At 48.6% G+C, this 17,202-nt stretch overlaps 1 protein-coding gene across 1 annotated transcript in view; it reads right to left on the reverse strand.

Annotated features, from left to right (window-relative positions):
* Positions 1 to 17,202, reverse strand: part of LOC147693242 (tyrosinase-like) — a 121,522-nt gene that overhangs the window by 32,934 nt on the left and 71,386 nt on the right. The window contains exon 3 of the mRNA XM_086933203.1: positions 10,799 to 11,003. Within this exon, the coding sequence (XP_086789329.1) occupies positions 10,799 to 11,003 (205 nt within the window). The remainder of the gene's footprint in view (positions 1 to 10,798; positions 11,004 to 17,202) is intronic.

A 17,202-nucleotide genomic window follows, 5' to 3' on the forward strand; every position in this document is an offset into this window, starting at 1 on the left:
TATTTGCGTGCTATATAAGTTGCATAAATAAAGAAAGAAAGACAGAAAGAAATGTAGGATAGATTTAGAGCCATGTTGATGACTTGTATCATTCACATTCACAGTATTAATTCAGACATAAAAAAATAGCAAATTATGATGGATTTCTGAAATTGAAGATGCAAATTTATGTTACAGCCACGCCCTCTTTGTGACCTAGCATGCTGGGTGCAAAAACACAGCCAGCTTGGTGACTTGTCAACAAAAGCATTAAAGGGCGTCTGCTATGTCCTTAAATCGCAGGCGGCTTTAGATCGAAGGTAATGAGGTGGACACCCGAGGGACCTGGAAGAACTGCAGGACGTATGGTTTCCTGACTACAGTAAGGACATGAGTCTGACTCCTGGGACCTCCAGTAGCAGTTAACGTAAGCCATGATACTTCAGAACATATGTTTCCTTAATATAGGGATCGCTTGTAATGACCAAAGCATCTGCAGCCTGCCACAGACCACATTCGCTTTTGAATCCCGGTGCCTCTAATAATGAACGAAAGGACATCATCTGCTTCGGAAAGGATTTGTGAAATAATGTCTTTATCTGACTCCAGAGATCTCTAGTGACAAACTAGGGGCCTGATCTATATTTGAGTGTCCGGATTACTCCATCACAGTGGTGACGGTTCTCCCGTCCCCTAAAATATAAACTCTATTATATCCTATTGCAATTATATTTTGGCGGACGAAATATCTGTCTCGTTGTGACGGAGTAACCTGCCCGCTGAAATATAAATCAGGCCCTAAGACACATCATTTGGTTATTGTAAAGGAGTTGTCGTACTTCTAGCCTGTGGATTGAACATGTTGTGCTCTACACCCCCATGGCCTCGCCATTGCCAGCGGCCCTGTTTCTACTTAGAAGTACCCAGCACTAGAAACAGGTTTTATGGTGATTTCCAACAGAACGTTTAATGATGCATGTAGATTCATGATAATAACTAGTATCATTCCAACATGACATTACCAGTTTGATACAGGATGTAAGAAATTAGGTTAGAAGTTATGTGGCATGTACAAGTACTAGGTCCACAATTTCACCTTACTGGGAGCCAAGCACCCCATTGTAGCGATTGACTCTCTCAGGGTTGCGAGGCAGAGCAGTGCAAGGCCTACTCAAGGGAGGGGGTGTGGGCTATAATCACTATTCACTGGTACACAACAATAACACTCATTAGAACATTGGAATGTTGGAAGCTCCATTGAAAACAATGGAGTGCTCAGGGCCTATAATGGCTGGTATAAGCCTGGAGATCCAACATTTAAATGCTTCTTTGTGGCGGTGAACAAAGGCTTCAGGGAGCCCGAGGGGATTTCAATCCCCTCGTGTTCCCGGAAGCCTTTGTTTAATTTGTTAGAACATTCTGCCCTCTAGTGGCAGAATGTTCTAATAGCCTTATAGCCCTTCGTAGCAGGGCTATACTGGCTATTAAAGTCCTGCTGTCTTGTTAAAGTCCCTCGCCTTCGGCTCGGGCCTTTAACGCTGCAGCGGGTCTTCAATAACTGGTATAGCCTGCTATGGCGGGCTATATAGGCTATAATAAATGATTGTTCAGTCAGTGCTTTTCCATTAGAAAAAGGAAATAATGTTTATTACACATAAATTATGGAATAATACACACTAATGTACAATTATATACAGAAGACAGATGGAAAACAATATAAATGACATACAAATATATCTGGTAAGTCTATTGGCTTGGTCAACCGTTCAAGATTAACAAACCACAAGTTAAAGACATAGGGGCATATTAGCATCAAATAGCAATATTAATCGTTGCCTATTGCCGGATATTATCGCAGAGATAACATGCTATTAGCAACGTTTATCTCTAATGCGATAAAATATCCGGCGATAGCGGCTCAATGGGTGAATATTGCTGGAAATCCAGCGATATTCAGGCATTAAAGCTAATGGGGACTTAACCTGAATATCCACCACCCATTGGATAAACAGGTTAAGTCATGGTCTGAGCAGGCGTTAGTTTCTGGCAATAATCGCGCTTAGCGCGACTTTTTTAATCGAACAGCCTGCCTTTGCTAATAGGCGATAGCGATATTAGCGACTGCTTCCAGTTGCTAACAGGTTGACTATGCCCACTTTGCTTCTCATTAGTGATAAATATCGCTGACATGCAAGGTGGGCCCCAAACCGGTCGCTATCGCCTAAAAGCTGACGCTAACGGCTGTTAGTCCAGTGGGAACATGGTTTTTATAACCTGAAAACATAGGGACCGTCCTTCATAAACCTACTTCAGGGTGGATACGATGCACTCCTGCAGCCCTCCACATTTCCATTATCACATTGGTGGAACCTCTGCCATCCTGGGGTCACCACAAGTGAAGAAGAATGTACAAATCAAAAAGCTCAGCAGGGCATTATGGGGCACTTCCGCTGGATCAGTGCCTATTTTATGAGCGGCTCTCCTGCATCCAAGGAGAGCAACTGGCGTGTTTTTGCTGAAAGGCCTCTTTTTATATTGTTTGGGGTGCTCCAGGAACCCCCTGCCACAATCATTGGGGCAGCCGAGGGACCGTAACTCTCAATGCCCTGCCGGCTCCCGTATGACGCACAACTCCGTGTGGATGTGGGTGCTGGTATCTTCTCTCACAGATGGCAGGGATCTCCTGACTGGTGGTGGCCACCTACTGCCCCAGACACCGCCACTGGGGAGATGGGGTGTGGCAACATTCCCTCTGCTTTCTGGCTGTCAGTGTTAAGGGATGGAGCCGCCCAGGCCCCATCCTTTACAAATACAGCCTGTTAGAAATGGGATCCCTGGCAAGAACATTTTCATGGGGTCACAGCCCCTCTTTTATACACCTTTTCCCTTTGTCTGGCTTCAGGGTGAGGGGAAAAACCAGTCGCAGCTGGTTTGTGAGCACTCTTGATGTGCTCAGCCCCTCACTCTATTCACTGGCAGGGCTAGGGTCATCAGTCGCACCACAGGGGGCGGAGCCAGCATTGTGTGGGGAAAGCCCAGCCCTATTCAGGACCCCAGTGCACTCCTCCCCAGCCATCAGCATGCTAATCTCCACACTCAACACCGGGCAGACCCATCCAGACTTCTGGAGCCAGGCTCACCAGCCAGCTCCAGCCAATCACGTGCCAGCACACTCACTGCAAACGCACACCCATGTCTAGAAGTGGCACTTCCACACTAGACACATACACGCCGCATACATCATTGCGCAGCATTCAATCACACGAGTCCGCACATACTAAACTCGAGCTTGCACACCTCACGCACCAGGAACTACCAGGGACACAGACATTCCCCATGCATTCCTATGGGAGGGCAGGCCAACCTTACTCCACGCACTCAGAGTGTGCACGCACTTTCCACTGGGACACAGTGAAAGTGCGCAGAAACCAAAAATCACTACCACCAATTCACATTCACAAAGTAAAAAGTTTAAGGGTGAACCTGCCTGAAGGGCCAAGTCCAACACAACCCCCTTCCAGCAAAAACGCAGGGTAGCCCAATCACCACCGTGATGGACTTCCCTGCTTGGGGCGATAGAACATTGACGCGGGCCCGCAACTGCAGGGACACCCTCCTGTTCTACGCCACGTTGAACCCCTGGGGTTCCTTCTAAAACTACTGTAGGAACTAACTGGGCTACCCCACTGCTACTCCCCAGCTGTCCTCGGCCAGGACCAGGCCCTAGGCCACCCAGGTGTTACCGGTCCTTGCCAATTCACTGAGTGGGGGTAGTAACCCCTGGCACATAGTAGCCATTCTCCACTCTTCCAGTCTGCAAGACAGGACTAGACTGCCACTGGTTCTCCAGCCTAGGATCTACAACCTCAGGCAGACCAGGAGTCTCAGGGGAGGCTCTCCTCCCACTACCTCTTCTTTTAGGGTTCCTCCACCTCCTGCGAGGGGTACCCTTAGAACACCATTCACCCAACCTAGGGTTTAACCCCTCAGGTTGCACCGGGGTCAGAGGTGGGCTTTCCCACCCTCTGCACCCCCTTCCAGAGGTCTGCACCCTCCCAACTGGAGGGGTTCCCCTGGAAAGTAAACCGGTCAGGACGCTGCTTACAAAAGTCCTACCCTTCAGGTCAGGCGGATCCTGAACCTGGTCTTCCAACCTTGGGTCTAGAACCTTTGGTGGAATAATTACCTGGCACTCCAGGACTTCTGGGGATTTACACACCATCCCCCTAAGGCTAACAAATGACACACATGTTGTGTGACTGTCTGTCTGGCGCAGATCTCCCGTCCCCTGTCCACCTGACAGTGCGCGAAGATCCCCCAGAACAGATGTGTTGTCACCATGGTCACTACACGGGATCCTAGCCCAACTGGGTAGTCCCAGAGCCACTGGTTCTTCCACTGGGGAACTCATCCCCCAATCACTCCTCACGCTGGACTCCTGTACCCTCCCTACCGGAGCGGTACTGCCAGACTCTAGAACCACAGCAGCTCTGGTTACAGACGCTCCAGGTCCTCTACTCACTAGGAGATCTTCCTCAAATGGAGTAACAGGACAGGCTAGGGCCCCACTTGGTGTTCCCTACAGAAACCATCCAAGTCCTGAGGCAGGGTTTTGTGCATCTGGGGACCCTCGGTCTCCCACTCACTCCTTCTCCACTGAGCCAGGCAGTGAGCCCCTACACCCTCCTCGCTATTCTGGGACCTAGCTGGGCTACACTGAGCCTCTTCCACCATGATGGGCTGGAAGATACCTGAACCACTACTTTTGGAATCACTCCCTAATGACTCTAGAGAACCTCTAGCTCTTTCCCAGCGCTCTGCTTCCTCAGCAAGCTTCCAAGGGCAAAAGTATCCAAACTTCGACAGGTGCTGGCGCAACTCTGGACAACAAATACTGAGCAACTTCTCTTTGAGAAACATATTCACTACTCCGTCCCTCTCATCGTCCGGGTTAGCCGCCAGCCACTCCTCCATCGCATCAGAACAGTCATCCACAAAATACCCCCACCCCTGGTGAGGTGGTTTCCTAAGGTTCCTGAACTTCAACCTGTTCTCCTCCTCTTGGGAAACAGGTTCCATACTCTGGGAACTAGGAATGGGATTGCTCGCATGGGACTCTATATAGCTGCCACCACTGGACTCAACCCGCCCTGGGGAGTCCAGAAAATAAAAACTGCGCGCAGGGGATAGTCTACCCTTCAGAGGTAATCTCCCTCTGGTGAGGGCCCTCTCAGCCTCCTCTATCCTCTCCTGCGCTAAGACCTCTCAGTCTCTAGCTGTTGCTTTCTTACACCCAGCTGTGCCATAGCCTGGGCATGCTTAACCTGAGCTTTACTAAAACCAGCTGGTGCTCCCTTTCTTTCCTCCTATCTTCCCACTCCTCTGGGGACAGGGAAAGGGATGAGGCGCTGCCTCCTACGTTGGACCCTGCAAGGGACTCCCTACCTATGGGGTCTTTACTCTCTACTGGAGTCCAGGTACTGTCATCTTCTTCCTCCTCTTCTGAATCTTCAGGGCTCCCCACAGACCCACCACCCTCATGGGTTGAGGCCCAGGCCCTTTCCTCACTGCGCTCAAGATCCAATTGATCCTTTTGCCATCTGACCAGGCAGTCCCTAAGTTTGCAAGGGTTTGACTCACACCTCCCTATGTCTTTCTCGCCACAGAACCTTTCCAGCTCTCACGCACTGTAGGTATCTAGATCACTGAAATCAAAAGTAGACTTCATTTTGGCGGACGTTCTAGAGACAAGATTACACAGGGAACCTAGGGGTCTGAGCTTAACACAGGAGTACACAATTCACAAGGTGTTCAGCAAGTTCTCTATGCCAGAGAACTCACCCTCACTTGTCCAGTGCAACACACCATTCATCCACACACAACCCCCCCTCGGACTGGTAAGGCAGTTTCTACCACCCCTGATTCCTCAACCTGACCACACGTGACACAGGTACCAACTCTGGGCGCGGGGCGGGGAACAAATGTACTGGACACAATTACACAATGATACCTTTAGGAGAAGAAATATGGAACTTCAACAAAAAACAATAATCCCCAAAATGTGGTCATCTAAAATGCAGAGTTTTGTAGTGTGGCCAGTTGCCACTGCGGTACAGCGCAAACACAAATCTGGATCCTTTCCGCTGCCGCCAATGTTAGAAATGGGATCCCTGGCAAGAACATTTTCATGGGGTCACAGCCCCTCTTTTATACACCTTTTCCCTTTGTCTGGCTTCAGGGTGAGGGGAAAAACTAGTCACAGCTGGTTTGTGAGCACTCTTGATGTGCTCAGCCCCTCACTCTATTCACTGGCAGGGCTAGGGTCATCAGTCGCACCACAGGGGGCAGAGCCAGCATTGTGTGGGGAAAGCCCAGCCCTATTCAGGACCCAGGTGCACTCCTCCCCAGCCATCAGCATGCTAATTTCCACACTCACCACCGGGCAGACCCATCCAGACTCCTGGAGCCAGGCTCACCAGCCAGCTCCAGCCAAATACGTGCTAGCACACTCACTGCGCACGCACACCCATGTCTAGAAGTGGCACTTCCACACTAGACACATACACGCCGCATACATCATTGCACAACATTCAATCACACGAGTCCGCACATACCAAACTCGAGCCTGCACACCTCACGCATCAGGAACTACCAGGGACACAGACATTCCCCATGCATTCCTATGGGAGGGCAGGTCAACCTTACTCCGCGCACTCAGAGTGCGGATGCACTTTCCACTGGGACACAGTGAAAGTGCGGAGAAACCAAAAATCACTACCACCAATTCACATTCGCAAAGCAAAAAGTCTAGGGGTGAACCTGTCAGAAGGGCCAAGTCCAACACAGCCTGGTTCATAAGGTCCCTGGGCTATGAAAGAATCATGGGCGGGGCACCCATGCACACTCTCTTCCTGGAAAAATTAAATAACATATCATTCGCCCACCCTCAGGCCCTGAACCGCTCTGGGGTGGGTTTATAAAGGGTCAGCAGAGCCCAACTTGTTCTCGAGGAAAGAGGCCAAAGGTCACCAATCTTCAAAATGCCACATCGTGGCCCCGTTGGGCTGGCTTTGACAAGTTTATGTTAATTTTACTCCTAGTGACAAACTCTAGCCACCATGGGCAGTTTCAGCAGATCTCCTCACCTCCAAAGCAGTGTGATCTAGAGAGAGCTGGTTCTCCTGAGTCCCTGCACCAGCTTTCCTCCTTGTCTTGGGGGCAGAAGTCCTGGGCTTTCCGACAACTGATCCTCAGGAGGTGTTGAGAGCCACCTCATCAGCACTTGGGGCGACCCAATGATCCTGGGATCAACTGGGGCAGAGTATTTAGTCCTTTAAAGGCCTCAGGGAGTTCTTCCTTCCAGTTGTCCATGGCTGCCACAGGACCCAAGAGTGAAGAGCAGACAAACACCAAGCAAGAGAGAGTCTCCCCCTTGTACAAGAGTTCTTTAAGGGTTGAAGAAGGTTCCAGAAGCCAGGCACCTCTGACCAATCCTAGGGTTCCATGTCATCTCTCTACCTCTGTTCCAACCCTCCTGCACAGCATGCTGGGACTGTTCAAAGATGGCACTATCCAAGAGTCACTATTCACATCTCCTCTGGGAGCCTAAGGTCCGCCCCTCGCTGACCTCACTGCAAGGGCCTTTCTCACAAAATGTTCAAGGGGGAGCCACCACCTGTGTTTGCTCCAGAGGACTAGGCTCCCTCCTTTTTCAGTGGGCTTGAGCAAGCTCATCACTGGTGCATTGTGACAGCTGATTGATTGAGGTAGATCCTTCAGCCCCACCTCTTTCTTCCACAGGAGCTGAGTGAAGCACTGGTAGTTCCTCCCTTTGTGTGGGGAGGCCTTTGTTCCTGCTTCTGGAGAGAAATGTAATGAAACTGGCACAGCAGGATGACAAAAGGCCGGGCTCTGATCATGAGCTGGGCCAGAGAAATATGACAATTCTGGAAGACCCACCAGTTATACAGAAATCTGTGTGAAACTTTCAAATTGTATTTTCTGGCACAGGTTACACCCCATTTCGATACTTCACTGGTCTCTGTTGGCAAAAGGAAAGCAAAACTGCAATCTAGAACACTGTTCTCCCTGTGTAGATAAAAATTGTCACTATAGACAAAACAGTAAATCACACGGACTTTCCCCATTAGTCTACACTTGCATTATAAGACCTATACCAGGCCAATATATAATCCTGCAGAATCCCAAGGTCACCTGTGTGCAGTTGCCACACCGAGCACGACAGCAATCTCAAAGGCATGACCTGCACACATGCACACAAATGTGCACATATTTTAACGTGTAACAGCCAAGTGCCCCTTACCCTAACTACACCACAACAGCCTTATCTTAAAAAGTGGACACTGGTGATAAACGCGTGCAGACTGTTTGCCAGGTGATTATTGTGGATGAAACATATTTAGTGAGCCTCACCCACAGTCAAAAGTTCAAAACCGGGTGAAACAAAAAGCTAAATATCTGGGCGTACTGAATGGGCAGAGTCCAATTGCAAAATAGGAAATGAAAAATTTTCAAAAATTGAAAGATTTTTGAAAGTGCAGATGCAAATTAATGTTGAAGCCCATTCTCTCTGCAACCTCGTCTACTAATAACAAAAGCACCGTTAACTTTTTGCTTTTGCTAAAAAAACACATTCATGGGTATTATTCCTAATTCCCTGGTATCCCGAGTTAGACTGGCAAGTGATCGACACCTGGAGAACATGAAGTTATTGCATAATACACTGCCACCTGATCACAGCAAGGGCAAATGCGTGACTTCAAGGACGTCTAGTAACAGCCTGGGGACTGCACTCTGCTTCACAAAAGACCGGCTCCTGAATACAAGAGGGTAGATGCATGAGAAAATGGTGCAGCACAGCACAGCAATCTAGGTCATTGTGTTAAGAAGGGAGATCAGCACAGAGCAATAGATGCTGCTCCTGCCTCTCCGCTGGTGCACAAACAGGCTCTGAGTGCCAGTCACATGTCTTTGAACCATGGTGAAAAGTGTGTGTTTGATGCTTAGCGTAGAAGCTATATCAGAAGAACTCCCTTCCATCCTATCCTTAGACAAACGATAAAACACTTCACACACGGGATGCGTGATGCGCAGTATACCGTGCAATGCCCAGACCATGTGTGAAATGTTTGGAGACATTAATACATTTGCCCTGCTTGGTGCTTTCCCCAACAAGGCCTTTTTTTACTCAAAGCTACATCTAACAACCGTTGCAGACTTGGGGGCATATTACCAAGCCTGGCGATATTAGATTATCACCACTTTAACGGCCGTTTTTCGGCCGCTAAGCGGCGATAAATATATCGCCCTGTTAGCAAGCTGTCGCTACTGATGTTAGCGACAGCTTTGAGGTGATAGCGAGCGGTTTGGGGGCCCGCTTTGCATGTTAGCGATATTTATCGCTAATGACATGCAAAGTGGGCGTACCCAACCTGTTAGCGACTGCAAGCAGTCGCTTACATTGCTATCGCCTATTAGCAAGGCAGGCATAGCGATGAAAATATTCGCGCTAAGCGCGAATATTTCTAAAACCTAACGCCTGCTCAGACCACTTCTTAGCCTGTATATCCAAAGGGAGTGGATATTCAAGTTAAGAACCTATTGGCGTAAATGCCTGAATATCGTGGATTCCCGGTAATATTCAAACATTTCGCCGCTATCGCCGGATATTTTATTGCTTTAGAGATAAACGTTGCTAATAGCACGTTATCTCTGTGATAATATCCGGCGATGCTTGGTGATAAAAAAAACTCGTTAAGACCATTTAGCAATAAATATCGCTAGTTGTTGGTAATGTGCCCCTTGGTTTGTATATAAACACTGCTTCATTTGAGCCGGTGTTTTCCAGTGCTCTGTACCAATAGTTAATTGTCATCACTGGTGCTTGTGACAGTCTGGTGGCGCTGTCTGGCTAAATTATAGAACACTAGAGCAACTTTATTTATTAATTCAAGATACATAAAAAAAGACTATTTATTACTTCACACCCAAATCATACTTTTAGCTTTGGGGCCTGAAATAGTCTGAATTGTCACACTTGTAGGAGTGTAATAATGAATAATCCGGTGTTTGTAAAGCGTAAAATAATCCCCTAAGGGTCTCAAGGCGCTGGAGGCCATTGGGAATATTAGGTGAACTATTGCCCAGAGTGCCATGGTGCTTGGCTACCCTGCCACTGGCGCCAGGAATCGATTTGTGAGCCCTGTGTTGTTGAGTCAGCTGCCCTGACCGCCGCACCACACTTCTTCCCAGTGTGATTGTGTTGTTACTATCATTGGCAGCACAGCAGGGACAATTTGTGATGCAACCTGCAGTGGCCTCCTGATGAGAGTCCTGACACATTTTTTTTACAAATAAAGCACTATTAAAAAAAACCTGTGAGGTACTATTAAAACGGATGCATGACGGTACAACGCGTACCGTCACAACGCATCCCTTTAGCACGCATCCCTTACAACGCAAGTCGTTTCCACAACTTGCGTTTGGGGTGCGGATTTCGAATAGTATAATTTACTATTCTAACACCAGTCCCTGTGGACCCTAGGGAAGGTGTTGGGATAGTAAATTTACTATTTTTAATCCTTTAGCGCCCTCCAGCGCAAGTCGTGGTAACGACTTGCGTGGTAAGGAATGCGTGCTAAAGGTACCGCGTTGTAAAAACTTCGTCGTAAACAATGTTTACCATTAAAACTCTCCACGTCAATGGAAGTCTCCTTTAAAGCAAAGCATGGATGTCATTTAAGAATAATTTAGCAGTATGATTTGAAATTAACACTAACTTAGTAACAATATACCATACCTTCCAAGCAATTTCTGAAGCTCATATTTGACTCTGGATTGTAGGGGTGTGTGTCATAAAGTGGCCACTTCATGAGTTCCTTCACATCAGTCATGGTGGGCAGAGCTGGGGCGTTCACTCCAGGTTCTCGAAAGAGGCGAGGTAGCTCGCATTCGTCTTTGTCTTCAGTACAGAAGGTGTTAAGGCCTGAGTCACTGCAAGCAACCTGGAAGAGAGGAAAGTTACACACAGTGTAAGAAAAGCAGGATGCTTCCAGGTGTGGCGTGAATGGTGTGGTGGCCTGAAGAAGAAAAGGCACCTCAACCAGAAATTGAGTGTCTGTGCATGAGAGAATGGCCCACTCACTTCTCCCCTGTGTACATGAGGTTCCAATTCTATCAGACAATGTGCAACATGAACTGGAAACCCATATCCCGCATCTGTGCAGGTGGGATCTGCTCCTCACAGATGTTTTGTTTCTGTCACTGTGTACGAGAGGGTCACATCCCTCATCTGTGCAGGTTGGATCCGCTCCTCACAGATGCTTTGTTTCTGTCGCTGTGTAAGAGAGGGTCACATCCCTCATCTGTGCAGGTTGGATCCGCTCCTAACAGGTGCTTTGTTTCTGTGTAAGAGAGGGTCACATCCCTCATCTGTGCAGGTGGGATCCGCTCCTCACAGGTGCTTTGTTTCTGTGTAAGAGAGGGTCATATCCCTCAACTGTGCAGGTGGGATCTGATCCTCACAGATGTTTTGTTTCTGTCACTGTGTAAGAGAGGGTCACATCCCTCATCTGTGCAGGTGAGATCTGCTCCTCACTGATGCTTTGTTTCTGTCACTGTGTAAGTGAGGGTCACATCTCTCATCTGTGCAGGTGAGATCTGCTCCTCACTGATGCTTTGTTTCTGTCACTGTCTAAGTGAGGGTCACATCCCTCATCTGTGCAGGTGGGATCCGCTCCTCACAGGTGCTTTGTTTCTGTGTAAGAGAGAGTCACATCCCTCATCTTTGCAGGTGTGATCTGCTCCCCACAGGTGTTTTGTTTCCTTGTACCAGAGAGTCACATCCCTCATCTGTGCAGGTGGGATCTGCTCCTCACTGATGCTTTGTTCCTGTCACCGTGTAAGAGAGGGTCACGTCCGTCATCTGTGCAGGTGGGATCTGCTCCTCACTGATGCTTTGTTTCTGTTACTGTGTAAAAGAGGGTCACATCCCTCATCTGTGCAGGTGGGATCTGCTCCTCACAGATGCTTTGTTTCTGTTTTCGAGAGGTTCACATCCTTCATCTGTGCAGGTGGGATCTGCTCCTAACAGGTGCTTTGTTTCTGTATAAGAGAGGGTCACACCCCTCATCTGTGCAGGTGGGATCTGCTCCTCACAGATGCTTTGTTTCTGTGTTAGAGAGGTTAACATCCTTCATCTGTGCAGGTGGGATCTGCTCCTAACAGGTGCTTTGTTTCTGTATAAGAGAGGGTCATATCCCTCATCTGTGCAGGTGGGATCTCCTCCTCACAGGTGCTCTGTTTCTTTGTAAGAGAGGGTCACATCCCTCATCTGTGCAGTTGGGATCTGCTCCTCACAGGTGCTTTGTTTCGGTGTAAGAGAGGGTCACATCCCTCATCTGTGCAGTTGGGATCTGCTCCTCACAGGTGCTTTGTTTCTGTATAAGAAAGGGTCATATCCCTCATCTGTGCAGGTGGGATCTGCTCCTCACAGGTGCTTTGTTTCTTTGTAAGAGAGGGCCACATCCCTCATCTGTGCAGTTGGGATCTGCTCCTCACAGGTGCTTTGTTTCGGTGTAAGAGAAGGTCACATCCCTCATCTGTACATGTGGGATCTCCACTTTACAAATGATTTGTTCCCGTGTAAGAGAGGGTCACATCCCTCATTTGTGAAGGTTGGATCTGCTCCTCACAGGTGTTTTGTTTCTATGTAACAGAGTGTCACATCCCTTATCTGTGCAGGTGGGATCAGCTTCTCACAAGTCTTTTCTTTTTGTCTAAGATAGGGCCACATCACTCATGTGTGCAGGTGGGATCTGCTCCTCAGAGATGCTTTGTTTCTGTGTAAGAGAGGGTCACATCCCTCGTCAGTGCAGGTGAGATCTGCTCCTCACAGATGCTTTGTTTCTGTGTTGAAGAGGGTCACATCCCTCATCTGTGCCGGTGGGATCTTCACTTCACAAATGAATTGTTTCCATGTAAGAGAGGGTCACATCCCTCATCTGTGCAAGTTGTATCAGCTCCTCACAGGTGCTTTGTTTCTATGTAACAGAGTGTCACATCCCTTATCTGTGCAGGTGGGATCTTCTCCTCATTGTGCTTTGTTTACGTGCAAGAGAAAGTCACTTCCCTCATCTGTGCAGGTCGGATCTGCTGCTCAGAGATGCTTTGTTTCTGTCACTGTGTAAGTGAGGGTCACATCCCTCATCTGTGCAGGTGGGATCGGCTCCTCACAGGTGCTTTGTTTCTGTGTAAGAGAGAGTCACATTCCTCATCTGTGCAGGTAGGATCTGCTCCTCGCAGGTGTTTTGTTTCTGTGTGAGTATCACACACCTCATCTGTGCAGGTTGGATCAGCTCCTCACAGATGCTTTGTTTCTGTCACTATGTAAGAGAGGGTGACATCCCTCATCTGTGCAGGTGGGAACCGCTCCTCACGGGTGCTTTGTTTCTGTGTAAGAGAGGGTCACATCCCTCATCTGTGCTGGTGGGATCTGCTCCCCAGAGATGCTTTGTTTCTGTCACTGTGTAAGTGAGGGTCACACACATCATCTGTGCAGGTTGGATCTGCTGCTCACAGATGCTCTGTTTCTGTGTACGAGTGAGTCACAACTCTCATCTGTGCAGGTAGGATCTGCTCCTCACAGGTGTTTAGTTTCTGTGTGAGTATCACATCCCTCATTTGTGCAGGTGAGATCGTCTCCTCACAGATGCTTTGTTTCTGTGTAAGAGAGGGTCACATCCCTCATCTCTGCATGTGGGATCTTCTCCTCACAGATGCTTTGTTTCTGTGTAAGAGAGGGTCACATCCCTCATCTGTGCAGGTGGGATCAGCTCCTCACAGGTGCTTTGTTTCTGTGTAAGAGAGGGTCACATCCCTCATCTGTGCAGGTGGGACCTGCTCCTCACAGATGCTTCGTTTCTGTCACTGTGTAAGAGAGTGTCAGATCAATCTTCTGTGCAGGTGTGATCTGCTCCTCACAGATGATTTGTTTTTGTGCAAGAGAGGGTCACATCCCTCATCTGTGCAGGTGGGATCTGCTCCTCACAGGTCCTTTGTGTCTGTGTACGAGAGAGTCACATCTCTCATCTGTGCAGGTGGGATCTGCTCTTCACAGGTGCTTTGTTTCTGTGTACGAGAGAGTCACATCTCTCATCTGTGCAGGTGGGGTCTGCTCCTCACAGGTGCTTTGTTTCTGTGTAAGAGTGTGTCACATCTATCAGCTTTGCAGGTGGGATCTTCTCCTCACAGATGCTTTGTTTTTGTGCAAGAGAGGGTCACATCCCTCATATGTGCAGGTGGGATCTGCTTCTCACAAGTGTTGTCTTTCTGTCTAAGACAGGGCCACATTACTCATGTGTGCATGTGGGATCTGCTCCTCACAGATGCCTTGTTTCTGTATAAGAGAGGGTCACATCCCTCATCTGTGCAGGTTGGATCTGTTCCTCACAGATGCTTTGTTTCTGTGTTGGAGAGTGTCACATCCCTTATCTGTGCAAGTGGGATCAAATCCTCACTGGTGCTTTGTTTCTGTATAAGAGAGTGTCACATCCCTCATGTGTGCAGGTTGGATCCGCTCCTCACAGGTCCTTTGTGTCTGTGTACGAGAGAGTCACATCCCTCATCTGTGCAGGTGGGATCTGCTCTTTACAGGTGCTTTGTTTCTGTGTCCGAGAAGGTCACATCCCTCATCTGTGCAGTTGGGGTCTGCTCCTCACAGGTGCTTTGTTTCTGTGTAATTGAGTTTCACATCCCTCATCTATGCAGGTGGGATCCTCTCCTCACAACAGTGCTTTGTTTCTATGTAAGAGAGGGTCACATTCCTCATCTGTGCAGGTGGGATCTGCTCCTCACAGGTGCTTTGTTTCTGTGTAAGAGATGGTCACATCCCTCATCTGTGCAGGTGGGATCTGCTCCTCACATGTGCTTTGTTTCTGTGTCAGTGAGGGTCACATCCCTTATATGTGCAGGTGGGATCTGCTCCTCAGAGATGCTTTGTTTCTGTGTAAGAGAGGGTCTCATCCCTCATCTGTGCAGGTGGGATCTGCTGCTCACAGGTGCTTTGTTTCTGTGTAAGAGAGGGTCACAGCCCATATCTTTGCAGGTGGGATCTGCTCCTCACAGGTGCTTTGTTCTGTGTAAGAGAGGGTCACATCATGTATGTGTGCAGGTGGGATCTGCTCCTCAGAGATGCTTTGTTTCTGTCACTGTGTAAGTGAGGGTCACATCCCTCATCTGTGCAGGTGGGATCCGCTCCTCACAGGTGCTTTGTTTTTGTGTAAGAGAGAGTCACATTCCTCATCTGTGCAGGTGGGATCCGCTCCTCACAGGTGCTTTGTTTCTGTGTAAGAGAGAGTCACATCCCTCATCTGTGCAGTTGGGATCCGCTCCTCTCAGGTGCTTTGTTTCTCTGTTAGATAGGGTCACATCCCTCATCTGTGCAGGTGGGATCCGCTCCTCACAGGTGCTTTGTTTCTGTGTAAGAGAAAGTCACATCCCTCATCTGTGCAGGTGGGTTCTGCTCCTCACAGATGCTTTATTTTTCTGTTAGAGAGGGTCACATCCCTCATCTGTGCTGGTGGGATCTCCTCCTCAGAGAGGCTTTGTTTCTGTCACTGTGTAAGTGAGGGTCACACACCTCATCTGTGCAGGTTGGATCTGCTGCTCACAGATGCTTTGTTTCTGTGTACGAGTGAGTCACAACCCTCATCTGTGCAGGTAGGATCTGCTCCTCACAGGTGTTTTGTTTCTGTGTGAGTATCACATCCCTCATCTGTGCAGGTGAGATCTTCTCCTCACAGTTGTTTTGTTTCTGTGTAAGAGAGGGTCACATCCCTCATCTCTGCATGTGGGATCTTCTCCTCACAGATGCTTTGTTTCTGTGTAAGAGAGGGTCACATCCCTCATCTGTGCAGGCGGGATCAGCTCCTCACAGGTGCTTTGTTTCTGTGTAAGAGAGGGTCACATCCCTCATCTGTGCAGGTGGGATCTGCTCTTCACAGGTGCTTTGTTTCTTTCACTGTGTAAGAGAGTGTCAGATCAATCTTCTGTGCAGGTGTGATCTGCTCCTCGCAGATGATTTGTTTTTGTGCAAGAGAGGGTCACATCCCTCATCTGTGCAGGTGGGATCTGCTCTTCACAGGTGCTTTGTTTCTGTGTACGAGAGAGTCACATCCCTCATCTGTGCAGGTGGGGTCTGCTCCTCACAGGTGCTTTGTTTCTGTGTAAGAGTGTGTCACATCTATTAGCTTTGCAGGTGGGATCTTCTCCTCACAGATGCGTTGCTTCTGTGCAAGAGAGGGTCACATCCCTCATATGTGCAGGTGGGATCTGCTTCTCACAAGTGTTGTCTTTCTGTCTAAGACAGGGCCACATTACTCATGTGTGCACGTGGGATCTGCTCCCCACAGATGCTTTGTTTCTGTATAAGAGAGGGTCACATCCCTCATCTGTGCAGGTTGGATCTGTTCCTCACAGATGCTTTGTTTCTGTGTTGGAGAGTGTCACATCCCTTATCTGTGCAGGTGGGATCAAATCCTCACAGGTGCTTTGTTTCTGTATAAGAGTGTCACATCACTCATGTGTGCAGGTGGGATCTGCTCCTCACAGATGCTTTGTTTCTTTGTAAGAGAGGGTCACATCCCTCATCTGTGCAGGTTGGATCTGCTCCTCACAGGTGCGTTGTTTCTGTGTACGAGAGAGTCACATCCCTCATCTGTGCAGGTGGGATCTGCTCTTCACAGGTGCTTTGTTTCTGTGTACGAGAGAGTCACATCCCTCATCTGTGCAGTTGGGGTCTGCTCCTCACAGGTGCTTTGTTTCTGTGTTGGAGAGTGTCACATCCCTTATCTGTGCAGGTGGGATCAAATCCTCACAGGTGCTTTGTTTCTGTATAAGAGAGTGTCACATCACTCATGTGTGCAGGTGGGATCTGCTCCTCACAGATGCTTTGTTTCTTTGTAAGAGAGGGTCACATCCCTCATCTGTGCAGGTGGAATCTGCTCCTCACTGATGCTTTGTTTCTGGCACTGTGTAAGAGAGGGTCACATCCCTCATCTGTGCAGGTGGGATCTGCTCTTCACAGGTGCTTTGTTTCTGTGTACGAGAGAGTCACATCCCTCATCTGTGCAGTTGGGGTCTGCTCCTCACAGGTGCTTTGTTTCTGTGTAATTGAGTTTCACATCCCTCATCTATGCAGGTGGG

This window comes from Lissotriton vulgaris, chromosome 8 (genome assembly GCF_964263255.1).
Source record: "Lissotriton vulgaris chromosome 8, aLisVul1.2, whole genome shotgun sequence".
Classification (NCBI taxonomy): Eukaryota; Metazoa; Chordata; class Amphibia; order Caudata; family Salamandridae; genus Lissotriton; species Lissotriton vulgaris.